Raw genomic sequence first — 25,786 nt, 5'->3', positions numbered from 1 at the left:
TTGGCTTTTTTGTCTCAACTGCAGTACAGTTTCTCATGCCGTTGTAAGAAAATCTCTTAACGCGTCTAGCTCTTACAACAATTGACCTATCTATATAGTATTTCGTTCAGGCAAAGGCCACAGGAAATCAATACTGCTCACAATATAAAGGCTCACAATTTTTTATCATTGAATTAAATAATTAATATAATACATATAATAAGACGGCAAAAATTGAGTTTCTGTATATTAAATATTTTTTCAACAAATTGATAGGTGGCGATCAAAGAAGAGTAACATCTGGTTAACGTAATCGTCTCTAAATAAAATTGACAGGGGGATAGGATAGGTAGGATAAACTATGTCTATTATAGGTCTGAATAAAAGCCTACACGGGCGGGGCCATGGGCAATAGCTAGTATTATAAATGTATGTTGACCAAGGTAGTGCTCTATTCAAAGTGCAATTGTGTTTGAAGCAAATTCCTTGTCTAAGCATGTGTCTGATATTTAACTGTTTACATTGACTTATTTCCTAACAATTGATGTATATTAAAATTGTTTTCAGGTGTAATAGCGCTTTCATTGATGACACTAGGAATGCTAATAGGTCCATGTGTATTGGCAAAGGCGACTGGCGCCAGATGCTTCAGATATTTGCATGCATTTTTTGGATTGACCGCTTATGTCTTTTCATCGATCTGCTTTGTTGCATGTCTGTTTTCGCCAGATGGGAATTTTCTTGAGTGGATCAACAAATCACAGGAAATAGCAATTTTTATGGCATGCATTTGTATTTTAGCTACACTTCTTATTGTCAGTTATGGATTCATGAAACTATTGTGTTGTTACGAACGGCATTGTGACAATAGCCGTTGATTTTATTAAAATAACTTTCATGTAAATTACTATGTTTATTTAATTTAATCCATGTTACATACATTTTAAAGCTCTTGTTTGTTTTTTTTTTGTGAATATTTTATTGTATATAACAAATTTTTAGTAGTACATAATAAGACATTAAGTAAATAACAATGCACAATGCTCTTATTCTGCGGGTTGTATCTTAATTGTAAATTCGTTGTTGCACTGAATTACGAGTAACATCACACAAAAAGGTATTTACTTTGTGCATCAGTATACTAGTATATTTTATTTCTTTTACCGTATAAATTGGAAATTAAAGAAATAAAACATCGTACTTGTTACAACAATTTCATTAAAACTTTAATAATTATGATCAAAGTGTAAAACGTTACAAAGCTTATAAGGGTATAGACCACAGATTTTCCTGCCCAGATCTCGAACTCCGTTTCAAGGAATCCCAGGCAAAGGCTGATGGAAGATAACAGGAATGTGGGCAAACCTATGACGATGTGAATGAGTTTGATATCGCCTTTACCAAAAACTGCAAATATACTTGAAAGACAGCTGCATAGAGCTAACGCTGCAGATACAAGACCTGATGAACAAATAAATATTTTTATATTTTTACAGGAATAAAAGAGGGAATGAATGTTTTTTTTATGTTGAGAGGACGAATGGGAACCAAGTAAATTAAGTAAATATACTTACGCTTTAAAATTGAGTTCTCAAAATGTAAGGCGAATGTAAAAATAAGTGAAAGATCAAGCCAAGACAAACCTTAACTGATGAGCTTACATTCAAAGATTGATAAATGTCGATGATACAAAAGAACAATTAAGGAATCGTGCCATATGAAAGATATATACATAATTACGTTTTTTTTCATACCAGAAATCTGATATAACAATTTAAAAATGAAAAATTTTATTTTGTACATTGATCCATTATAATTGGTCACTTTAGTTGATCAGAGTGAAACAACAGTTATCAAATCATTAATTTTTAATGAATGTGTAAACTTACCTATTATACCATGAGGTGCCCCTGATAATTCAAACTCTGAGATGACGAACAGGGTTCCCAAAACGATGCAGATAAATCCACAAATTTGCAGGAGGCCGTGAGCGAATCGACGGTGCTTCAACTAAACCAAAAGCTTTATTAGAGACACTAGACTTTTGCCCGCAGTTTTCTATAAGAATGTGCAGGATAACAAAAAAGTCCCTGTTCAACTCTTTAAATTTTACCCAAACACATTTAGTATTTATTTTGAAACGACATTTTACATTACTTTTTATCATTCATAAATTATGGGATAATATCACATGTGATGATTTGCGGTTAGAAGGAGACTATTTATGATTCGGCTAAATGGTTAATAAACAGATTTACTTTTAGAGTAAAAGTAACAGAAGAATAACAATTAAAGTTTTCTTCGAGGTGGAAGTCATTTGGGGAGGCCTATGTTTAGCAGTGGTCATTCTACGTCGTATCAAATTTGTAATATCTTACAGTACTAAATAATTGTAATTGTAAAAAGAGATATTAATGAGCATCATGTTGAGATTATAACGTCAGGGGACAATACCTAACCCGCATAGGAGTAGCCAAGCCGTTCGCAAAGTTTAAGAATAGTATAGCTTCAGCGGTGAAAAAGTGGAACTGGAACAAAAGGACCTTTTTTAAAAAAAAAATTATCTAAAAATAACTACGACTAATTCATCGAGGATAATTATATAGTTGGTTGTCTTATTTTATGGGACCATTAGAATACATTAGCGGTTCTGCCCGTGTAAAAATAATTGAATTTTGGCAAACCCTTTCCGAATGCAGCCCCAGACCACATTAAGAAACTGCATGCCAACTTTACTCATGTCAGACAAACGATTTAGCTGTGGCTTCTGACTAAGCAAGAAGAAGAGTTAGGTAATCTAGGTCTTGTCTACGAACGAATCATACATTAAAGCTCGTGACAAAGCTTCATTTAAATATACTTGTCACTCACTAGGGAAATAGCCTCAATGAGCCTGAAACTAGTCTTTGGCGCCAATAAAGTCACAAGTGATCTACGTTATAGCTGGCATAAAACTGATAGCGACAATAGTGGCCATTGTGTGCTAATACTCGGTATTTACCCTGGTTGCGCTGAAGTGTTCGCACAAAATAGCGAGTTTGTAAAGGTGGCGTGTACTGTAAACCACACCGTCGTGGGCCTACTGCAAGCAATTTCTCTAGAAATAAGTAGTGCCCTTGTACTAAATTTCTCTTTAGTTTAAGTTATATTTTTATTTTTTCCGTGATGTGTACATAAATAAATAAATGATGTCTAAGTTATTTAAATTTTTTTATGTACATCAAGGAAAAAAATAAGAATATAACTTAAAAGAAATTTAGTAGAAACGATAAGGAAATGTAAAAAAGGCATTTTGCTTACGATGAGGCAGCTTTACGTCAAACGCATTTATTTTTTTAAGAAAATAAGACCCTATTTATGAGGAAGATTATATGTTTGTACCATTGATATTGTATCAAAAAATACTTGTTCAAAAGGACGATGAAAGGTGATAGTTTAATAATTTTCATATTGTTTTTATATAATGGATATGGTAAGAGTTTTTCGCATCAGAGTATGGAGTATAAATTTATTGACAATACATAATAAACCAAGGTTTATTTCTCTACTTTTTCTAATTTAAAGCATCGTCATCGACGTCTCAGACTATAAAGGCGTTAATGTGTTGGCATTATTATACTCGTATTTTGTTAACGCCTATCAATATGTTGCAAGGCCAAAAGGCAATTCGACTTTTGGCTTGCATAAGTCAATTTCCTACTATAATCTTACTTTTGTCTTCATCCTTCTGGCTTTAGTCCCGGTTACATCCTCTCCTTTCTAGAGGAGCCCAGGGTATGCCTTTGACCATGGATCCTGGATCGGGTGAGTTTTTACACGAAGCGAATCCCATCTGACCTTTGCAGATAAACCTAACGCATATTGTATCCAGGGTTACACATCCAGTTACATGAATGTGCAGGTTTCCTCACGATGGATAAAACGGTAATCTTTATTAAAAAAGGTAAAAGTTATATTCATATATTACTTTTACTACTATAATTTACTTTTGTCTCACATGTTTGTAATTGTTTCCGAAACCACCAAAAAAAGTCTCTGTATGTACTTTCCCATATTTCTACCAGTATACATCAAAATTGCTGCAATCGTTTAACTGTGAAGAGTTAAAAATCTAACAAGCAAGCTTTCTGTCGTATTTGATGTGATTCGCTTACCCACCGGCTTATAGGTTCTCAGACACACACGCTCACTGTACCTTCTATCATGAACTGCTGTCCAAAATCCATCATGGTGGCATGTGTGCTGGAGACAACATAATACTTCTTTCTCTTTCACTCTTATACATATGCACATACACTACCGTATTTATAATATGAGTTGGGATAGGGAAGAGTTGCGTTTTTTTGTTATTTACTAATGTACTCATATGTATATTCAAGCGGAGCCGCAGATGGAAACTAGTTATAATATAAATAATAAATATAAATAGATACTTGCCCCAAAAACGAACAGGATAATATGTTTGTCATAAAATTTCGTATGAATGCTATACATTAGAACGGACATAACAGTTGCACCGATGAGTGTGTGACTTAAACCGACTAGAACGGCCCAGGTTACCATTCTACAATATTCAGAGCCCGAATGTAAAATAACGACAAACATTTTGAATAAATATATATTGCTTTTTATTCAAACACAACTAAAATAAGTCAGTTGACGTTTGACTTTTGTCATCAATATTTTTAGTGTCATCGGTTTACGAAGGCTAAAGAAACATTTCTCGTTTTGATTTTTCGTTATCATGTTATAACACGAGACGAACACGTCTCGAGAATAGGACCACTTTATCTCTTTCACTATTGATGTCGTAAAAGCCGACTAAAGGAATAAGTACACAATATCTTATATCTCGTACAAGCTTCCATGTTGTTTTAATAGGGAAAAATAAATATAGGTGTATAACAGCTACAAGAACTTCCTAATAACGATACGATTTCATAATAATATGCAATTTTTTGGATATTTTTATTGGTTAGTTTGAAGTAGGTATATAATTCGTAATCGCACTTATATTTAAGTGACTTAAGATAGAAAAACCACGACAAATACTATCCCAATTTTTTTTTACTGAAAAACCCACGATAGCTATTAGATAAATTGATAACATTTGATATGTACCATCTATAATATCAGAAATATTTGAAAACTTGAATAAAATAAATTCTTTACTAAGAAAAGTAATATATTAAACATTGTTGTGTTGTTGTTGTGTTGTTGTGATACATCTCACAATACAATACAGCTCTTACTGTCCATAAAATGTATACGTGACTAATAAGTATAAGTACTTGATGTCTAATAATATCGCAGAGAATCCAATTAACATTGATAATATGATATCAATCTGGGATAGCTTTGTAATTGCCATATTATCACTTATAATTATAAAGATTAACATGATAATCATTACAATATCTATATTGACGTGTGCGCATTTTTATACTTTCCTTGCTCCGGTTTTCAATGTGGTTTGTTTATGAATTTTATCTTGCTAATTCAATGTTTCGATAAATCGCGTCATAGTCTCGTGAACAGATAACTGAATGTAATAAAATATAATATTATACATAAATATAAAAAGTTTTTTTACATAATCTTCAAATCAAAGCGTCAGTGCAGAAGAAACGGTAAAAAATTGCGCTGCAGCACTTTCTTCAATCACGTCAACTTTACAATAAGGACTAGCTTAGAATTAGAAATGTGGATGTGAGAACACGTTGAAGTTGTGTTTAATTAATTTATTAAGGAAATAAGGATCATTTAAATAACAATATAAATAAATAAAATAAATATATACGGGACAAATTACACAGATTGAGTTACCCTCGAAGTAAGTTCGAAACTTGTGTTACGAGATACTAACTCAACGATACTATATTTTATAATAAATACTTATATACATAAACATCCAAGACCCAGGCCAATCAGAGAAAGTTCGTTTCTCATCATGCCCTGGCCGGGATTCGAACCCAGGACCTCCGGTGACACAGGCAAGCGTACTACCACTGCGCCACAGAGGCCGTCTGTGTCACAATAATAATCAATACCAAGTTTATAATAATCAGATTATAATTCTGGTTCCCGGGTGACGTACTGATGTCGTAAAAGTTGACTCAGAGATAGGCTTGTAAACTCGGGATTCTTCTTTTAGACTATAGAACTACTATTTGAATATAAATTCTATCATTTAGCCAAACAACAGCTAAACGTAGCCTAACAGTCTTTTCTGACTGTTGGCTCTGTCTACCTCGTGATTAGATGTATGCAGATTCTAAAACGAATCATTTCTTTTTTAGTTGAGTGCCACTTAAAAGAAATATGTTTTAATTTTTTTTTCAACGTTACCTACGTTATAATGATGCGAATGAAAATGCATTTTTGGAGATTAAAACTAAAAACATTTTACCGCTTAATTGATTTGACAGTTTTATCGACAAAATTGATGATCGGATTGACAATGATGATAACAGTAAAGATACCGACGAAAGCAATGAAGGTAGCCTTCATTGGCGGCGTGGCCCATCCGCTGAAGGAAGATTTGTCGAAACCGTAGCAAAGACAGACCGATGATGCAACAAATGCCACAGTTCCAAAACAAATGTGAGTTATTTTAGATAAAGTCCCGGGAATGACACGACGCAACTCGTGAGCGAAGAGTGAAGTGACGCCGTTAACCAAACACACGATTGTGAAAATCAATGCCACGAGCGCTGAAAATAAAATAAAAAAGTAATTTGAAATACAGTTTGAAGTATACTTTTCCATGTTTAAAACTATATTAGAAAGAAAGCAATTTTTATTGGAGTACCTAGTAAAGTACCTACTATAATTAAGTACCTATGTCAGATAGTAAATATTTTTAAATATGTGTTTGGAAACTAAAGTGTTGCTTAGATTAAAAACCAATCATGATCATTTTGATTATTCTATCCGAAATATATAAAACGCAAAGATGACTGACTGAACGATCTACCAACGCACAGCCCAAAGTCATAGACTGATCGGGCTGTAATTTTGGTACGTATCTACGGCAGATAACGAGATTTTTGTATTACGTAGTCGAAGCCGCGGGCGCTCTTTAGTTTAGAGATAAAAGTTTTAATCATTTGAAGTATTCACTATAAAGAAATGCGGTCCTTTTAACTGCATGAATGTTCACAAACAAATTTTAGTGAAAGTAAAATAATAATTAATTTCCACAAGAGGACATACTGAAACAAAATGTTAGTTTTTTTAGAAAAGAAGATATACTAACAGAATTTGGAATGAAGAGTATCCCAGTGAACCGTTTTATCCATGTATTTAATAAAGCTGCCAACTATTGCTAGGATTGAACCCATAATTTGTAAAACCCAATGTACTCGTCGCTTGTGTGCGAAAGTAAATGAAGATGTCCAAGAGTTGTGAGGCGAAAGAGTTAGAATTGCTTCTGCCATCAGTAATTGATACTATAAAATAAGAACATTAAAATAATTAGTGAATTAGGATGAACAAGAAGGTATAAGATCGCTAGGAACCATTCATGGGCAGAAAAATAGGGGATTTTAAAAAGAAGAAAAAACATAAGATGATAGATTAAGAAGAAAAAAAATATATATACTAACGATAGCTTCAAACGTTACAAACTAAAAACAAAAAGTTGATAAAATTTTAGAGATTTTGTCGTATAATTACCTAAAAATATATATAATAATCAACATGTCGTTAAGGTAACGTATTCTTTTGTATTAATAGAAATAAATAAAGTGATAATGTTTAAATTCGTAAGTCATAGCCAAAACTAAACTTACCCCAAGTACACAAAGAATAATATGAATCTTAGAGCCATAATATTCGAAATCATATGTAAATGAAAACAGTATTGAAACTCCTACTGTTGCTCCAATGAGAAGATGAGCTACGAGATTCATAGATCCATTGAAAACTTTAAGTTTATAATCGTCTTGTTTATTGGGAAGTAATATTGTATCGGAATCCGTGATATTTTCTGGATCTATTTTATCTGCACACATTATATAACAAATAAAAAAAAAGAAACGAAATCCACTTTAATAAAATCATTAATGAAACGAACATAATTTTTAGAGCTGTATTTATTCATAACATCATTATCAAGATTTTTCGCTTCAGTGAAAATAGAAGTAATTTCACTATCGCGACTTTAACATTATCATTAAAAATGATAAAAATGTATGTTTGTTTGTAATTTTTTTTCAATAATACATTTACGATTATTATTTTTCTATTCTTATCGTATTCTGAGTTTTTTTTGTGGTTTTGTTGATGACTTTTTGATTTTACTTTTTTAACGGTGTTAAAAAATGTGGCTCTCAATTTGACCTGTATGTATGTAGGTTTGTCCGCGATTATCTTGCGTTCGTTGAACCAGTTTTTTGATACGGTTTTCATGAAAATCTTTGTTACACTTAAGGATAAGTTTTAGAAATTACTGACTTCAAAAAAAGAGCATGTCGCAATCGACATTCTCCCCAAAAATAAAAGGTATGAGGTTTTACTACATCCACCGATCACTGCTCGTTCTCCCAAATACTTAGATTCAAAAATGCGAAGTTGGTCTCCCTTAAAACACTATGAAAAAGTCAAAATTATTATAATGCCGAAACTATGGATATTGAAATATCATAGATAATTTTTACACAGGATATCAATTATCAGCTTTTTCCGCATCATTGCCTAACGGACTTTAGTCATACACTACATGAACATTTCACATGATCAAATTTTATATACGTAATTCGCGTACGTAATAATCCTATTATAACTTTTTGTGGAATCACGTTACATACATACCTAAAGATTTTATAATGACCTTTTCGAAAAAATATATTCGACTCAAATGATACAAGTCATGATGTTAAAGTTAACACAAAATTTTGATTAAACCTGGTGAAAAATCAGGTCATGAGTACTATACCAACCAACCAACCAACCAGCTTACATGACAAATATATACATTGAACATGGCAAATGGAAAAATGAAATCTTTGCCTACTCCTCCGGGAAAGACGTAACTATAAATTGTGTTACGATTGGTATCACAGACAAATAAATAGTTAGAGAAAGAAAAGTATATTTAATTACTTTTTTCCTTATTTAAAAAATCAGTACCTGGTTGTCTGAGCGGGAAAAATCGGCGGACGTCAGACAAACAACGAAAAATAGGAAAAATATAAAAAAAATTGTTTCAACAAAAATACTTCGAGAATGCAGAACGAGATGTATATTGCTCGTTTAATTGGCTAAGTCCGACAATTAACAAAAACAATGATAGCTTCACTGGAAAGAAAATAAGGAAAATTGCTGAAGAATCTGTAATTTCGCAAAACTTAACTTAAATATTATTTTTAATTATTGGAAACAAAATTTTGGATAGTGTAAATTTATAGAATTTGTTAACAATTCATCTACAAAATCAGCCAATATTTTCAACGTTTAAAACTTCTTTAAATTAATGTGTATGTGTGAATATGTACTTCTGTATAGTATGTGGTTATTCTCTAACAAATTATTTGATTTGGAAACGTTAATACGAATAGAAATTAATTTGCTTTAAAAACTAAGCGGCGTTGTGCGCTTTTTGTGATGGGTTAAAAATATAAAACGCGCGTTGCATTTGCGTGTGTTTGCGCGAATGTCTGTGTGTATTTTTTTTTGGTAAAACTATTTTCAACTACGACTACAACAACTAAAAGTGCAAACCTATGCCAAATTTAAAAGCTAATGAAATTGTTTACTAGTTATTAGTTTGATAGATATTTTTTTTATATTTATAAAAATATATAATAAATTAATCGAATTGCATGTAAAATAATAAAGTGGATATCATATCTTTATCATTCACGAGTATGGGTATCACGTTAAGGGTTGAAAATTGGTACTGATCTGGCTGTTTGTGTAATTAATTATATTTAATAATTGCTAGTAAAGCAATCATATTCTTATGAAAGTTTCTAGTTTTAATTTACACAATAATAAATTGGATTGTTATTGACAATTAAGTGACATAATTTTCTAACAATATTTTTAAATCCAGTTTTTTATGCAGTATTAAGGTTTCTCTGAAATTATAAATAAAGGATATTGTAATATAGTTTGATTAGCCTAAAAAGGTTTTAATTGTTTATTCCAAATGAAACTGCAGGAATAAATAATAGAAAATCAGAGCGTATTATATTTTTTTATTAAAAAAATATGTTCCTATAACAGAACTATGTAGTTAGAAAAAATCTTAAAAGTACCTAAAAATATTTTCTTACAGTTATTTAGAACAAATATTTGCAAACAGAAATTGAAATAAAAATTAATCATCACAATGAATAATAATGAAAGCTTAATTATCTTTTGCTGCAAACGTAGACCTCAAGATACTCGTATGTAATTCGTCACTAAAACATACCTACATACAAAAACTGCACCTAGAGTAACTTAGTTCTATTTTACAAACTAATAACTAACTGTACACGATGGTGATGTCATAGAGATTTAGTCAAAATATCAATCACATACCTACCTATTAACATAATATTTGTAATTAGTAGTATCGTGACTACATTGTCAGCAAGCAATACAAGTCTAGACTATATCTAATCAGGCATTTACTTTATCAATAGTAATAGTTTTTATCTAGATAGCAGATGCGATATGACTTTATTTTATTGATAATAACGTACATATAGTTCTAAAATCAAATGTTATATAGCTACTAATGCTTTCCGGCAAGGAAGGGTCGCCAAACCTTAAATATGAAAGAATGTAATATGTACAACAGAATTTGTAGTTAGACTTATGACAGAAGACTAAATACATATATTTTCTAGAAATTTAAACATTTATAGAAGTTATATGTATTTATTCTTGTGATGATCTTACAATTTAACTTAGAATTAAATGAATAAATTGACATCACCGCTTGAATACTCTTAGGGTTTTATCGGCAAAGTTGAATACTGGAGTAACTACAATAATGAAAGTAAGGGCAGCGGTGAATCCAATCAGAGTGGCAGACAACTGGGGAGTGGCCCAATTTCTAAAAAACATCTTATCAAAGCCATAGCAGAGGCAGGTGGAAGCTGCAACAAAGGCTACAGTTCCGAAGCAAATGTGGGTGATCTTCGAGAGAGTTGTAGGCAGAATGCGACGGAGCTCGTAGGCGTAGAGAGATGTGAGGCCGTTGATGAACGAAACGCCAGTGAAGACCAAGGCTACAAGAGCTGAAGAGAAAATTAACAATATATTATTACCTGATTAGTTTTCGTGCCGTGTGGTTCCCGGCACCAATACAAAAAAGAATAGGACCACTCCATCTCTTTCCCATGGATGTCGTAAAAGGCGACTAAGGATAGGCTTACAAACTTGGGATTATTTTTTTAGGCGATGGGCTAGCAACCTGTCATTATTTGCATCTCAATACTATCAATAAGCCAAATAGCTGAACGTGGACTGTCAGTCTTTTCAAGACTGTTGGCTTTGTCTACCCCACAAGGGATATAGACGTGACCATATGTATGTATGTTAGTTTTCGTCCCAAAGCCAGGTTTCTATGATAATACTTTAGGACCATTCAACAGTTAGATAGGTTAGGTTAGATATTATTGGAAACTTCATGATTTTAAGAATAAAGTTATCAATCGATAGTGTTACAATTTAAGTGTATTTATTGCTAAGCATGTTTTTAAGTGAAACTTTAAAGGAGCAAAAATAAAAATAAATTGAGCCTATATACCATTTGTATTGCATAAAACTTACCAAATTGTCCGTGAAGAGTATTCCAGTGGACAGTTTTGTCTAAAATTTTGATGATACTGCCAGCAATTGCTAGTCCAGATCCTAAAATCTGGAGAACCCAATGAGCCCGACGTTTGTGTACGAGTTTAAGTGATGAAGACCAGCTATTGTGAGGTGATAAACTTAAAATTGCTTGACTCATTAGTAGCTGATACTGGAAAAAAAAAAGAAAAGAAAAGTTGTTATTAAAATAGTTTATTACTGTTGTTTAAAATGTAATTTAGCCTCAACAATTTTAACATCTTCAACGAGATAAATATTATTCGACTAAGACATACATGTGTCTTTCTAAAATTATAAATTTGAGATAAATTTTTTAACCTATAAAAATCTTAATGTCAAATCCACTATTAAGCCATTCAGCTGAATGTGGCCTCTTTCAAGACTGCTGGCTTTGTCTACTCTCTAAAGACATGACATATAATACATTTATTATGAGCTATGGGAAAAGAAAGTATTACATTACAATTATACGACGTATTTCACACAGTATCTTAAGGCACTCTATATTTTAATATTTTAACTACGACTGAAGAAAAATAAACGATTATCAGAATCAGAGTAAAAAATTTTTTTTTATGACTTATTGTTTTTTAAATCAATAAAAGGAAAGAAAATGTTTACATTATAAAAATAAATAATTAAATCTGCAACAACTTACCCCTAACACACATAGAATAATATGGATCCGTGTTGCATCCATTGTACCAGCTCTAAAGCAAAATAGTATTGCTGTTCCTACCACAGTTCCAATAAGGATATGAGCCAAAAGATTCATACCATTATTGAAAATCTTCAGCTTGTAATTTGTGTTTGAAGAAACTATTTCTTTTGAATCTTTCAAATTTTCAGCATCAAACTTATCGTTCTGACTCTGAGTGAATGTCATGTTTAATTATTGTAAAGCAATACAACACCGCGCACTGAGCAAATATTTAAAAATGACGTTGAACATAATCACTGTCCCACTTATATATAGAAATGAGATCATAATCTTAAATTTGACGATTATTTGATTAACAAAGTGTTCACAATCATTAAAACATAAATTATGATAACAATTTACAGCTCGCGTGACTCAAAAATTATTTTTCGTCGTCACACGTGTGTTAGCCGTAATATAGGCCACAAAGTTGGTGTTTTCTTCCGTCAATTTCTAACAACAAATTATTATGAAAACCAATGTTAAAAGGAAGTTATAAGGTAAAACCATATAATTGACTCGAAAATTAAAGGATATACTGTCAAAAGCGTACCCCAAAGCGAAGTGGCGAAGAGTGAAATTGGGAAAGTGCTAAAGGAAGGAGAGAAGGAAACACTAATGGGAATGAAGAAAATACCGATTAATTAGTTAATGAATGAAAATCAAACAAATTTGATTAAATTTTAATACAAATTTAAACAAATTGCGCTAAAAAAATAAAAAAAAACTTATTAACTTACTTCAATATTGCGTTACAAAATTATTCATAAGTAGTTAGATACAATTATAATATTTCATAAATTATTAAAATTACACATTGCAGAAAATCAGTCTTTATCTGTAGCAGATAATATAATTATTGCTTAATTCTGTCTGTGTAAGATTATAGACAATTATAGATTAAGTTTTGCATGGTCATTATAATACTATATATACCAATATTATAATACTTGCGTCATAGATATTTTAAACTAGATATTCAGATAGGTAAATAAACATATCAAAATGACTAAGATTTTAATAAACACAATTTTTAAGTGTGCCAGGAGATTTCAATCCATCATCGTTGGAATGATTTAACAGTTTTATCAAAAAATACAACTAATGGATTGACTATTATTACAAATGTAAATATAGCGGTGAAGGCTATAAATGTATCAGCCATTTCTGATGTGGACCAAGTTCTAAAAGAATTCTTATCAAAACCGTAACAGAGGCTGATTGACGCTGATACAAAGGCAACAGTTCCAAAAATAATGTGGGTGATCTTAGAGAGTACTCCAGGTATTAAACGCCGAAGCTCGTACGCGTAGAGAGATGCAAGGCCGTTAATAAAAGAAACGCCGGTGAAGACCATGGCGACAAGAGCTGAAGAGGAAATAACACATCATTATGAAAAATGGGATATATTTTATATGTAGCTTCCTAAATAATAAAGTTCATGACGCAAACAAGAAACCAGGTGTGCGTTTTGGACGAGTAAATCTGTTATGTATTTCGATATATTTTACTCAGTTTTTGTAGATTAATTGTATTATTACACCAGTTTTAGTTTTGGTAAATCTTAATTAAATTATATATTGACATAATTATTACCGTACAATCGCTAAAAAAAAAAAAAAATTTGGCATACGTTTGTTATGATGTAGTTAATGTTGACAAATAAATATTTCAATTGCAGTTACACTTTATGAAATGTATAACAAAAAAACAACAAGTTATCAACTTATGGTGTCTCCGTAACATGCATCTTCGAAATAATATAGAAAACTTACCAAATTGCCCATGAAGAGTATTCCAGTGAATAGATTTGTCTAAAATTTTGATGATGCTGCCTGCAATTGCTAGACCTGATCCCAATAGTTGTAGAATCCAATGGGCGCGACGTTTATGAACCAGTTTGAGTGAAGACGACCAACCGTTGTGAGGTGACAGACTAAGAATTGACTCTGCCATTAATAATTGATACTGGAAAGAAGAAATAAATTTTCAATACTTTCGAAGCAGACATTTAATTTTTTATATTTCCACGGTAATTTTAATGTCACTAGTGATATTTATACGAGTAGACTAAATGACAAGTTTACCTTCTAATGACGAGTTTTATATAAAAATTGGTGTGTACAGTAGATAACTATTTAAAAATATCGTGCAGTTTTTGTCGATTAATTTCAGCTAAACCGTCACACACACTACTACTGAGTTAAATAAGTATTCGTTCATAAAATAACGCTTCTTTCCCAGAGGGGTAGCACTTACCAAAATCTCTACATATTTTTGTTAGCTTCATCCGCATTCATAATTCTCTTCTCATTATTCTCCACGGTAATGAGTTAAGAATAATATGAGATATTATAACAATTTCTACACACACACTACACGTTCACAATCATCTGGTTAGCGATAGCAAATACATTCATCGTTATCTTCAGAGTAACCTACAAGGCTACTTACATTTTAAGACAACGTTTTTCGTATAGTCAAAGAAAAAATATGAAATATCTTGAATTTGATTTCTACTGTAGAAAATATGTACATACATTTTAATTATAGGCAATTATAACGTCTTTTTCCCTTAAAAGGTAGGAAGAGACTTTAGCCTTGAAAAGACTAAAGAGCCACGTTCAGTTGTATGCTTTTTTATGGAATTAAGAATGAATGGGAAAAATATGTAATATCGCATCAAATTTTTTGTAGATTTTTTAAAAATTAAGTACGGTTTTAATGCGGCAACCAAAAAATACTTTGTCTTTTGCAAAGAAGTATGAGAGATAAAAAACTAGAAAGTACTATTCATATTTTGTGCTAGAACTAAGAGCGAGTAAGAAATCTATAAAATTTATGCGGACAAAAGAATAAGGATTCATTACAACTTACCCCAAGAACACATAGAATTATATGTATTCGTGTGGCGTTCATTTCTCCCTCTCTGAAGGTAAACAGAACTGCTATTGCTACTGTACATCCAATGAGGATATGTGTCAAGACATTCATAGAACTATTAAAGATTTTTAACTTCACATCAGAGTGGGCTCCGGGAACTAACATTTCCTTTGAATCCTTCATTTTTTCCGCATCGAAGTCATCTATGTGATTAGTAGCGAGTGACATTTTTATGAAATATAAATAAGTAAACCACACGTGTTGAGAAAATTCACGAAAATGAGGATGTCCAAAGATGCACCGTAATATATATATATACTCTTTCTTACTATAAATACATAAATCTGATTGTAAGTAATCTGACAATTTTCAATTGATTGAGTTATCGAAGCGTGCGCTTTATTATTATTTAGGTATTAAAATGATAACTGCTTAAGTTTTGATGATTGCTACTGTAAAGGTCACGTACGCCTTTCTTTTTTGTTTTAACATGGATAATAATATTTTTTAAAAAACAATGTATATATTTTTCTGACTTTTAAGTGTTATTTCCTATTTACTTACCCTTTTTGTTTTTATATAACTTGTAAAATTAATAGTAAGTAATTTGGAATAAGTATATTTATTCCAAATTCACGCCACCTACATGATAAAGAGTAACTGATAGACGAAACACGTTGTCTGTCTCATCGCATCATCACTAAGTATCAAATTTTAGTTTAAGTGGTGTGGGATAGCATCATAAAGAATGCTTATCGCCAATAAATGAATTAACGCTTGAGCGCCACGGATAGACAAGCCATTGCAGAGCTTCCCAATTCTGAAACTTGCCTGGCTAAAATGAAAATAAAACTCACTACAAACACTCACTACTTCCTCTTCCTCCTGGTTTTAGTCCCGGTTGCAACCTCGCCTATCTGGAGAGGAGTTCGGGGTATGCTTTTGACCATGGATCTTGGATTGGGTGAGTCAAATTTTACACAAAATGACTCCCATCTGACCATCGCAACCTTTGCAGGTAAACCTAACCCGTTACGGATCCATGGTTTCACATCCAGTTGCCTGAATATGTCCCTGATTCCCTCACGATGTTTTCCCTCTTGGTCAGAGCATTGGTTGGTGTTCAAACTAATACTAATAATAAACTTTAAAAAAGAGTCATTGGAACATGGCCGAGGTGGGATTTGAACGTATGCCTTTCATTCATTACGCATTTTCACCAGGCACACGCATTTAAATCTGTAGATTCGACCACCGACACTCTTAGCAATTATTTTTCAATTTTAAAATTCAATAATTCCTCACTACTATTCATCTTAAAAAATAATGCAGGGATAATTCTTATTATTCATTATTTTCATAAAGATAAACTTTGGGAGGAAATGAGGAAAAAATTAAAACCAAAATCATTTGTTTAATATGAACAAACGCAACCATTTCACACACAATATTTCGTGTATTGTGTGTGAATGGCTGAGTTTATATATTGTAGTGAACTATTGGAAAAGAGAGACAAATTAGCTCTGGCAGGTACCTATTTTTTACATAATCTTTAAACGTATGCAAATGTAAAAAATATAATATATATATATTAGTTGTAATAAAAATACATTATTTTAGACAGCAATAAAAAAAGGACAAAGTTTTACTGCTACACCCCATAAAGAAAAACATAACAATTTTCAAGAGAATCCTTTCGTTCATCGTCTGAATGATTTAACAGTCTTATCAAAAAATACGATCAATGGATTCACTATAATTACAAATGTAAATATAGCGGTGAACGCTATAAAAGTATCAGCCATTTCTGATGTAGACCAATTTCTGAAGGATCTCTTATCAAAGCCATAACAGAGACTTATTGATGCTGTAACAAATGCCACGGTCCCGAAGAGAATATGGGTAATTTTGGAGAGTATGCCAGGTATAAAGCGTCGAAGCTCGTAGGCATAGAGTGATGATAGGCCGTTGATGAAGGAAACACAGGTGAAGACCACGGCGACAAGAGCTGAAGATATAATAAATTGTTATGATAAAATATGTAATTTTTAAAACTAAATCAATTAAGGCAAAGGCTGACCAATTTGAGATACTTTTATTAAGCGATGGGGTAGCAACCAGTCACTTTTTGAATCTTAATTCCATCAATAAGTCATACAGCTGTTAACGTGGTCTTTTGGTCTTTTCAAGACTGTTGGCTCTGTCTACCTCATCATTGATATATATCGTGAGATAATGAAAACAACTTTGTTACTAAGAAAAAGAAATATTTTCGCATTAAAGTAGAAAACTTACCAAACTGTCCATGAAGTGTATTCCAGTGCACCGTTTTGTGCATATATATGATGATACTGCCGGCAATTGCTAATCCTGATCCTAATATTTGTAGAATCCAATGGGCACGACGTTTATGAACAAGTTTTAGTGAAGACGACCAACTGTTGTGAGGTGATAGACTTAAAATTGACTCGGCCATTAGTAATTGGTACTGAAAAGCAAGATAAAAATTAAATTTTAGAATCAATTACTTTCAAGTCCATATGCTTTGCTAAATTTTCATAAAAAATTATATGATTTTCTTTTTCAGCATCTAATATCAGTACTGTAATCACTGAGTCCAAACCTATTATGGGATATATTTATGAAACTGATTTCTTTGCCTTTTTTGTCATATTAATGATAAAAAATATCGCATAGTTCATTGAACAAACATTAAGACAAAAGTAATGGAAGACTAAAAAGAACTAAAAACAATTTTTTTTAATTCACGATGGTTAAGTATTTTTACGAACGACTTACCCCCAGGACACATAAAATAATATGCATTCTTGTGGCGCTCATTGTTCCTTCTCTGAAGGTATAAAGAACTGATATTGCTACCGTACAACCAATGAGGATGTGAGACAAGATATTCAAAGAATTATTGAAAGTCTTCAGTTTCACATCAGAATCTTCGGCTGGAACTAGCATTTCCTTTGAATTCTTAATTTTTTCCGCATCAAAGTCATCTTTGTGATTAGTAGTCAGTGCCATATTTTGACAAAATTATGAACTAACAAACAGTGCACTTGCGTTAGGAAAGTTTGGAAAAGTGGTAGTATTCCAAGATATGCCCTTATATATATCTTTCTTCCTAATACATAGAAGTCTGATTGTAATCTGAGAATTTTCAATAGATGTAATCATATCGCTGCGTGCACTTTATTAATATTTATGTATTATGTATTTCAAAGTTACTTGCGATTTAATGATTGCTACTGTCAAGAGCACGTACGTTTCTTTGGATTTTCAGTTAAGTATTTTTATTTTTACACGGTGTTTATTCCTTTAAATAATATTTGAACTAAGTTTAGCTGCTTAACTTAGTTCAATTATCATATTTTTTAATTTATCTTTTTATAATTAGTAATTATTAAACATCGAGAACTAAATATTGTTTCAGATTAAAATTAAAAAAAAAAACAATGTAACTCCAAAAGTTTGTCACCTATCTCATTCTTATATATTTTCCTAAGCTTTAGTCAACATTTTCTCCTTTTTATTATAAAGTTTGTTTGTATAATAAAACAAAGTAAAACAAGTTTTCAAATCATCTTTTACTTACATATTTAGTGTATAAAACTGCAAATGGATTAATAATAACAATGAAAGTAAATAAAGCAGTAAATACTATTATGACTGTTCCTAATTCTTCAATAATTAACCATTCCCTGAACCATTGCATATCAAACCCATAACATAAAGATATAGACGAGGTGACAAATGCAAAGCATCCAAACAAACTATGGCTAACTTTGGAAACTATCGGGGGTATAATTTTTCGACACTCATACGCATATAATGACGTTAGGCCGTTGATCAATGATAGAATTGTGAACACCATTGCCACCAGTCCTGAAAAAGACCAATTAAAATTTTTATAATTTATTATTATAATTGTCTTGTCATCTTCGCGAATTAAATGATAATGATGCATTAATGCGTTGTTACACTTATCACATTCTGCAGTATTTTTAAATATCGTTATCAATATCTGTTTGTTTACTTATGGAGTATATTGTCAAAGAGATGTGTTATTCTAGCTTCATTTAAGTATTATAAATTATCTAAAATTATGTATTATCAAAATACTTTCTTTGCCAAATTAATATGTCAGTCGCCCTTTTCTTCAGATAAATGATAAAATATGAGATTAAACTTACCATATTTCCCATGTAAAGAGTCAAAATGCACGTTCTTCTGCATGATCTCCATAACAGTCCCAATAATGGCTAGAACAGAGCCAACAATTTGCAATATCCAATGGGCTCGTTTCTTGTCCCTTAGTTTCATGAATGAGGACCACCCGTTGTCAGGAGACAGGCTCAGTATTCCTTCCGCCATCAGGAGTTGGTACTGGAAGTTAAATAGGTTGTTGTTTAAATGATTATTATAGATTTAACTACACGCCCTTTAAAAATAATTTGATTGCAAAGAATAATCGTATTTTTTTACTTCTTGAATATTTAATTACTTGGAACTTGCTTTTATTAACCTGAATTAAAGAATAGTCAAAATCTTGACAAAAATCAGTAAAGTTAGAGTTAATTTTATTTAATTCCACAGAAATCAAACCATTGATAGATGTCTGGTTTCGTATACCTTTTTGATAATTTGATTTTTGAAGCTTCAAATTAACAACTAGGTCATCAAATACACATAAAAACAAAATTGAAGATCACAAAATATAAAAGATATTTGATGTCATTTAAAAATAGTAATTCTGTACAACATTAATCATGCAGAACTTATGTGCAGCAGTTTTTAAGGCTCGGAAATTCAAACTGCTTTTGTTATAAAGTAGTTGATAGTACTTTTGAAAACTGAATACTTTAAGCATGGCAATAACTTAATAAACTTACTCCAATAACACATAGCAGCATATGAAGCATTCCCCAACTGGGGGGTGATCCAAAACTATACACCAATATCACTGTCACGCCCACAATAATTCCAATTAAAATATGAACCAAAACATTCATAGAACTATTAAAAATCTTCAATTTATAAACCGACTCATTTACATCTTCAGGTACTAATATAGTTGTGGATTTAGTTTTATAAAGGTCAGCCATTTTTGTGAAAAAGTAAAAAAATAAAGAATATGATCTCTTCTCTTCAATGTCAGTGAAAATAAAATGTGTGTTTTTCGTGTGTCAAGATGATTTATGTTCTTAGTGAATCTGATAAAAGTGGGTGTTGTCCGTCTAATCAATTGCAATAAGACTTCGTAGGTACTGACCGGAATACTACCGATGAAGCGTCTATGTTTGTTTGTTACTTGTTTTAGAAGTAAGATCATGTTTTTTGTGTTTGCCTTCTAAGTAGTGTTCGTGCAGCTTAAGATATATTTCGGTTGGAAAATAATATAAAGGTGTGTATCAAAAATTGATACTGTAACCTACAACGATTTATAATTATTATTTTTTTACTCATTAAACTTAATGTCTAGTCGCTCACCCATAATGAGTTTCAGTGACCACAATCCTCAGTGGATTGTGGTCACTGAAACTCATTAGCTCACAATCTTTCTCCACCGACTCCGGTTTCATGTAGCCACCATCATTTCATAGAACTGAATAGGGATTTAGCCCTTTTTCTGAGTGTGGGTGACCGGCCTCGTGATCTTAAATAGAGCTACGTGAGTTATTTATTACATTTAACAATTACCTTATTTATTACATTTTACAATTATATTTTTACATTTCGTTTCGTTTTGTGCACTATTTTAGCTAAAGTATTTATTGTGTTATAATATTTGTACAATGTTTAGGGGCTCGAAGCACTATTTACATATCTTCACTAAAAGATGCTTGGCGGGCAATTTATTGACTGAGATGTTGATCAGGGCTATTGGCTGATCAATCTAGTGCAGAGAAAAACCCATAGTACATAGTTGTTTATTATAAGTCGCATGCGTAAATTCCGGGTTTCAAATATTGCTGCGGAGGGCGCAACTCAAAACAGGATAATATAAGAGAGTATTTACCTAAAATATCTTCAAAAACAAACATTGATTTGCAACCTGACCAGCTTATTGAAATGTGGTGGATGCGGTTTGCATATTTAGGGTCACCGGTGGCCCCTAATTAATGGGGTTAAGCCGCTTAGGCCGTGGACGCCGTTGGGAGAACGCTACGTGCCGGCTAAGACGGCTTCATTGGTTTCGTGACTATTTTGAATTGTTTCTGATTTATCGATATGTAAATAATATTAAGTATAGTTTTGGTCGAACTGTTAAGGTATCCGAATCTTGATGCAAAGGTAGACACGGATTCAATATTGATGTCATGTTTTTTAGAGATATGTGCATTTAATGGATTGCTAACTGATGCTCTTACGGTAAAGAAAAACACCGCGTGGAAAACTGCTCATTCAGGCAACTGGTGTTGTCTGTATACCTATGTGTTATGATGATTAAATACGGGTAACATTTTCTTATGACAAATTAAAAAGGGATTATTTTTGTCCTGCTAGGGTCAAGATCAGAATCACAAGACGCAAGGGTAAAGCCCCAAAGACCTACTTATCGAAGATTGTATCAGGATTTGTTCTTGAATTATGTCATTACACTTGAACAATATCAAATCAATACAATATCAATATCTGAAGTGTAGTAAAAGTACGTGATCTGCCACATGTTTGTAGGTATCTTGTCATGTTTTGTCAATTGTTATCTGCATTGACTTATTACAATTCAAAAAGAAAATTATGTTGTTCAGTAAGATTGGTTATTTTAAGTTTGGAAGTAGGATTTCCCATAGTCAAACATCGAATAGTAAATTTCTTTTAAAAAATACATGTAAAGAAGCATAAACAACCCAATTAGTGGCTCAAACTGAAGTTAATATTTATACTATAACCTAAACCATTTTTATTCGTCCGTACATCGCCCATACGGACAGACTGCAATATTTTTTTAATAATTTGCCAAACATACTGCTTATCTACAATTACGTAATTTAATCAGAATCAGTGAATCGTTTACATTGTCATAAAATAATCAATGGATATTGTATAGTCAATTTCTTTAGGCACTAATATATTAGTAAACAATTGTGATTAAGTCTCTTTATTGCAAAATACATTTATAAAAAAATATAATAAATATTAATGAGCGGAATAAAAATAAAATAAAAAAAATTTGCTATTATAATTTTTTTATTTCGGACTTTTTTTTAGGTACCCAAAAGAAATATACTATAGTTGTAAACCAATAAATTCCTTAAACTCATATATCGTCAAATCATTATGTACTTCATAAATGCGTTGCATAGACCGTAAGCGGTCTTTCAAACCTGTAATTTACAAACATAGTCCCTACGGTCGGTGCAATTAAGGGGTCCCATTCGGACCTCTCCCTAATGGAATGGAACCCAATTAGAGTTCAGGGTTACAAGGTGAACTTGTACGCAAACAAATGGCTCGGACTCGCACCTGCTGGCAAATTGGTTGCAATTGATTTTGGGCTGAGAAAACGAAAACTAACGTATTTTATGTAAATGATGCAAGTCTCTCGTCTCCTCATACGTATTTTAACGGAAAGATTTTTTTTATATATATAATTGTGTCATAGATGGCTTTTTTATGTTTTGATGAGTTTTTTTTAGATATCTTTGAGAAGTAGCTTAACTTACATACAACCTATAGCGAGAAACATGAAATTCGATAGTATTTTGTATTTATCGAATTATAATTCATAAATATGTGGAACTTTAATGGAGGCGTACGGTAAAGAGGACTTATTATTCGACAAGATTTGACATTACATTAATGAAAGAAAAAAACATATTCTCAAACAAATATAAGCATAATTTGTTGTAAAAATATTGGCATACCTTATGTAACTAATACAATTACAAGACTAATGAAAATCGTGGTAGCACAAATACAAAATAAATGGCTTTATATTTATATATTTTGTTTCAGAAACATATTATTTCAGTTTTAAGTAAATCATTGTCACAACGTAGGTATAATGAACGAGTATGCAATCCATCGCGTAAAGATCATAAAAATATTTCGGATTCATGAAATGTAAGAAGTTGTAGCTTCTTCCTACTTCTCAGGGAAATATGTATATACTTTGTATGTATTAATGTATGTATCATTAGTCAGTGTATTCAGTATTGGTATGTTGTCATATTACAACTTTTTTAATAACACCTGTCATTACTACCTATCCTATCAGATAAAAGACAAGATCTCGTCGTGAGGACATTAATATTAAGAGCACATCATTACGATATGTTGGCTCCAACTTTTTGCGAACACAAACACGCTCCGATAACATCAATCGGAATCCATCTCACGAGCGAGAGTACAAATACAGAATACGAAGATTTTTGCTGCGTAAGACAATGTCTTGGGTGAGGAAACTTGTCGGTGGTAGATAAGAAATTGTTTTGTTTCGCGCTTATTTTTATGACGTTATTTTGTATTGCTATTTCCCTTACGAAAAGAACGCATCGTTACATATATATCATCACGTATTTATCATTTACGGGGTAGACAGAGCCAACAAACTCAAAAAAACTGTAAGGCCACGTTCAGTTGTATAGTTACATAAACGTACAATAAACATAATATAGTGTTTGTAATATCTAGTAGTACTACTATATTTAATCGAATCATAGTTAATAATATACTTTTTAATACTTTATTAAATTATGAACATAAGAGTGTTCTTCACTTCGCAAGTGATATAATTCCGGAAAAAACTACCTTGCGTGATTTCGTAAGATAATCGAAAATGTGCCGCATCGTCCGCAAACATCAGCTCCTGTATTTTCTAAACTAAGTTATAAATAATTTACTTTTATCTTCAGTTATTCCCGTAAATGAGAATCTAAAGGAGGATTTTACACAAAATATTTCTGCACAAAAGTTAGAAGTTGGACAAGACATCTTACAACATGCAAGACGATTTCCGAATAGCGCTTGTGTAGCCTCAGCATATTCAATAAAATTCAAGCCTCCACATTTTCGATCGCTCCCGCGGTTTTCATCAAAGTTTTCAGAAACATACGGAAGCATGTTAAAACTCTGGTATCTTCGCAAACACTGCCACCATCTCGACCCGCGGTTCGAAGTTACGAGTTTAAAATTTGCGATTTATGCAAGAGCAATTTCAAATTAGATTTTATAGTGTTGATTTTCTTTATATCCCGGACTAATAACTTAACGAATAATAAAAAAAAGAAATTTGTAGATATTGTAATGATATTAATAGGGCTTGTACCTTGGCCTTAAAATTAAGTAGATACTATTTTTTAGGATTTGAATTTTTTCTTATGTCAACTAACTGTCTTGTGACATTCACTAATAGTATTATTTGCCTAGAGTATCGGCATAATTATAAATTATTAGTGACTGCATCCCTAGATGACTTACTGACACAACATTAAACATATGAGATATTTAAATCAATACTTTTTTATATTGTAGCAGCCAAAGCCTGTAGAAAGCACGCCCCAGGGTCTTTCTATTTCAATATAGACATTTGTTAACATTACCCTGCCCTCAAGTTTGCATTAAGGCTGGCGGAGCGCGAAATTGATCTTTTAGGATGGGCGGACTTGAAGACATATAACTAAATAGACAATAGATGCGGTCCTTGATCAATAGGGTGTTAATATATTATTCGCCCGGTCCTAAATATAAAAAAACTGCAAAATTTATTACTTTGTTTTAGGCAATTACACTTCCATTATTTGAGATTTAAAAATAAATTGATTCAATTCTTTAAACACAATTTAATAATGAGAACATCTTTCTAAAGGATCACATAAGTATCTGCGTCGAAGTTGAAAAGGATGTATTTTTTTACGTGTGACGTGAAATTATTGTAATACGATGTGAGTCTATTTTTCTATAAGGTCTGTGGCATGCCCCGACCAACCGAATCGAAATATAAATTGGAGACGACACTATTGATATTGAGCCCTCACGGGAATGCAGGGTTTAGATTAAAAAGTGTTAATTGTTTCAACTGGAAATATTATTTTTTTTTATTTTATGTCAGTAAGAGTTATTTTTTCCGCTCTCATAGGAATAGAGGACTATTATAGAAAAGTCTCCTATAATTAAATTGATTTGTTCCTCATCGTTGCGTTTCCCGCGTCGAAGCCTCTACCGTGTGAAGCTTCTTCAGTGCTCAGAATCCGAGTTAAAATAACTCTAGACAGAAAAGTTAAAAAAGACTTGTGGCATAAGACACTTACTTAAAGATTCTACTGTCTATAAAATGTTATCTATTTCTATACTAACCGATGATCATCTTGGCTTTCAGTATCATCAACATTGATAAAATTAGTAAGAAAACTCAACATTCAATTATTTATTCATTATAAACGTAATCTTAAACACAGAAAT

General features: G+C 31.9%; 6 protein-coding genes across 6 annotated transcripts; all 6 read right to left on the bottom strand.

The window, feature by feature from the left end:
* Positions 1–1,183: 1,183 nt before the first annotated feature.
* Positions 1,184–4,208, bottom strand: LOC106135664 (uncharacterized). The gene is made up of 4 exons (XM_013336026.2): positions 4,170–4,208; positions 2,439–2,507; positions 1,869–1,989; positions 1,184–1,440 (listed from the first exon to the last, which is right to left on the bottom strand). Exons 1-4 carry the CDS (start codon positions 4,206–4,208, stop codon positions 1,184–1,186), a joined length of 486 nt encoding a protein of 161 aa, XP_013191480.2.
* A 1,550-nt stretch (positions 4,209–5,758) lies between these two features.
* LOC106135698 (uncharacterized) lies at positions 5,759–8,046 on the bottom strand. The gene is made up of 3 exons (XM_013336065.2): positions 7,773–8,046; positions 7,238–7,430; positions 5,759–6,692 (listed from the first exon to the last, which is right to left on the bottom strand). The coding sequence occupies exons 1-3, from the start codon at positions 7,992–7,994 to the stop codon at positions 6,385–6,387; spliced, it is 723 nt and encodes a 240-aa protein (XP_013191519.1). The 5' UTR covers positions 7,995–8,046; the 3' UTR covers positions 5,759–6,384.
* A 2,118-nt stretch (positions 8,047–10,164) lies between these two features.
* On the bottom strand, positions 10,165–13,029 carry LOC106135752 (uncharacterized). The gene is made up of 3 exons (XM_013336126.2): positions 12,449–13,029; positions 11,749–11,941; positions 10,165–11,213 (listed from the first exon to the last, which is right to left on the bottom strand). The coding sequence occupies exons 1-3, from the start codon at positions 12,674–12,676 to the stop codon at positions 10,906–10,908; spliced, it is 729 nt and encodes a 242-aa protein (XP_013191580.1). The 5' UTR covers positions 12,677–13,029; the 3' UTR covers positions 10,165–10,905.
* A 130-nt stretch (positions 13,030–13,159) lies between these two features.
* Positions 13,160–15,930, bottom strand: LOC106135751 (uncharacterized). Its single transcript, XM_013336125.2, has 3 exons — positions 15,368–15,930; positions 14,266–14,458; positions 13,160–13,858 (listed from the first exon to the last, which is right to left on the bottom strand). The coding sequence occupies exons 1-3, from the start codon at positions 15,599–15,601 to the stop codon at positions 13,551–13,553; spliced, it is 735 nt and encodes a 244-aa protein (XP_013191579.1). The 5' UTR covers positions 15,602–15,930; the 3' UTR covers positions 13,160–13,550.
* An 837-nt stretch (positions 15,931–16,767) lies between these two features.
* On the bottom strand, positions 16,768–18,484 carry LOC106135684 (uncharacterized). Its single transcript, XM_013336048.2, has 3 exons — positions 18,173–18,484; positions 17,669–17,861; positions 16,768–17,381 (listed from the first exon to the last, which is right to left on the bottom strand). The coding sequence occupies exons 1-3, from the start codon at positions 18,404–18,406 to the stop codon at positions 17,074–17,076; spliced, it is 735 nt and encodes a 244-aa protein (XP_013191502.1). The 5' UTR covers positions 18,407–18,484; the 3' UTR covers positions 16,768–17,073.
* A 465-nt stretch (positions 18,485–18,949) lies between these two features.
* On the bottom strand, positions 18,950–20,586 carry LOC106135685 (uncharacterized). The gene is made up of 3 exons (XM_013336049.2): positions 20,275–20,586; positions 19,576–19,768; positions 18,950–19,267 (listed from the first exon to the last, which is right to left on the bottom strand). The coding sequence occupies exons 1-3, from the start codon at positions 20,485–20,487 to the stop codon at positions 18,963–18,965; spliced, it is 711 nt and encodes a 236-aa protein (XP_013191503.1). The 5' UTR covers positions 20,488–20,586; the 3' UTR covers positions 18,950–18,962.
* Positions 20,587–25,786: the final 5,200 nt, after the last annotated feature.

The sequence above is a fragment of the Amyelois transitella genome, chromosome 15, assembly GCF_032362555.1.
Source record: "Amyelois transitella isolate CPQ chromosome 15, ilAmyTran1.1, whole genome shotgun sequence".
Taxonomy (NCBI): Eukaryota; Metazoa; Arthropoda; class Insecta; order Lepidoptera; family Pyralidae; genus Amyelois; species Amyelois transitella.
This window is presented reverse-complemented; position numbering and strand designations above follow the sequence as displayed.

Excerpts from the sequence above, each read along its gene's own strand:
- LOC106135698 (XM_013336065.2), bottom strand. The coding sequence starts at position 7,994 with ATGTGTGCAGATAAAATAGATCCAGAAAATATCACGGATTCCGATACA. Across the intron at positions 7,431-7,772 it reads TTATTCTTTGTGTACTTGGG|TATCAATTACTGATGGCAGA; the intron begins GTAAGTTTAGTT and ends CTTATTTTATAG. Across the intron at positions 6,693-7,237 it reads TACTCTTCATTCCAAATTCT|CGCTCGTGGCATTGATTTTC; the intron begins GTTAGTATATCT and ends TTTTATTTTCAG.
- LOC106135664 (XM_013336026.2), bottom strand. The coding sequence starts at position 4,208 with ATGATGGATTTTGGACAGCAGTTCATGATAGAAGGTACA. Across the intron at positions 1,990-2,438 it reads GCTTGGCTACTCCTATGCGG|TTGAAGCACCGTCGATTCGC; the intron begins GTTAGGTATTGT and ends CTTTTGGTTTAG. Across the intron at positions 1,441-1,868 it reads GGCACCTCATGGTATAATAG|GTCTTGTATCTGCAGCGTTA; the intron begins GTAAGTTTACAC and ends TTTGTTCATCAG.
- LOC106135684 (XM_013336048.2), bottom strand. The coding sequence starts at position 18,406 with ATGGCACTGACTACTAATCACAAAGATGACTTTGATGCGGAAAAAATT. Across the intron at positions 17,862-18,172 it reads TTATTTTATGTGTCCTGGGG|TACCAATTACTAATGGCCGA; the intron begins GTAAGTCGTTCG and ends CTTGCTTTTCAG. Across the intron at positions 17,382-17,668 it reads TACACTTCATGGACAGTTTG|CTCTTGTCGCCGTGGTCTTC; the intron begins GTAAGTTTTCTA and ends TTATATCTTCAG.
- LOC106135752 (XM_013336126.2), bottom strand. The coding sequence starts at position 12,676 with ATGACATTCACTCAGAGTCAGAACGATAAGTTTGATGCTGAAAATTTG. Across the intron at positions 11,942-12,448 it reads TTATTCTATGTGTGTTAGGG|TATCAGCTACTAATGAGTCA; the intron begins GTAAGTTGTTGC and ends TTTTTTTTCCAG. Across the intron at positions 11,214-11,748 it reads TACTCTTCACGGACAATTTG|CTCTTGTAGCCTTGGTCTTC; the intron begins GTAAGTTTTATG and ends TTTTCTCTTCAG.
- LOC106135685 (XM_013336049.2), bottom strand. The coding sequence starts at position 20,487 with ATGGCTGACCTTTATAAAACTAAATCCACAACTATATTAGTACCTGAA. Across the intron at positions 19,769-20,274 it reads TGCTGCTATGTGTTATTGGA|TACCAACTCCTGATGGCGGA; the intron begins GTAAGTTTATTA and ends TTTAACTTCCAG. Across the intron at positions 19,268-19,575 it reads CTCTTTACATGGGAAATATG|GACTGGTGGCAATGGTGTTC; the intron begins GTAAGTTTAATC and ends GGTCTTTTTCAG.
- LOC106135751 (XM_013336125.2), bottom strand. The coding sequence starts at position 15,601 with ATGTCACTCGCTACTAATCACATAGATGACTTCGATGCGGAAAAAATG. Across the intron at positions 14,459-15,367 it reads TAATTCTATGTGTTCTTGGG|TATCAATTATTAATGGCAGA; the intron begins GTAAGTTGTAAT and ends TCTTCTTTCCAG. Across the intron at positions 13,859-14,265 it reads TACTCTTCATGGGCAATTTG|CTCTTGTCGCCATGGTCTTC; the intron begins GTAAGTTTTCTA and ends TTTCCTCTTCAG.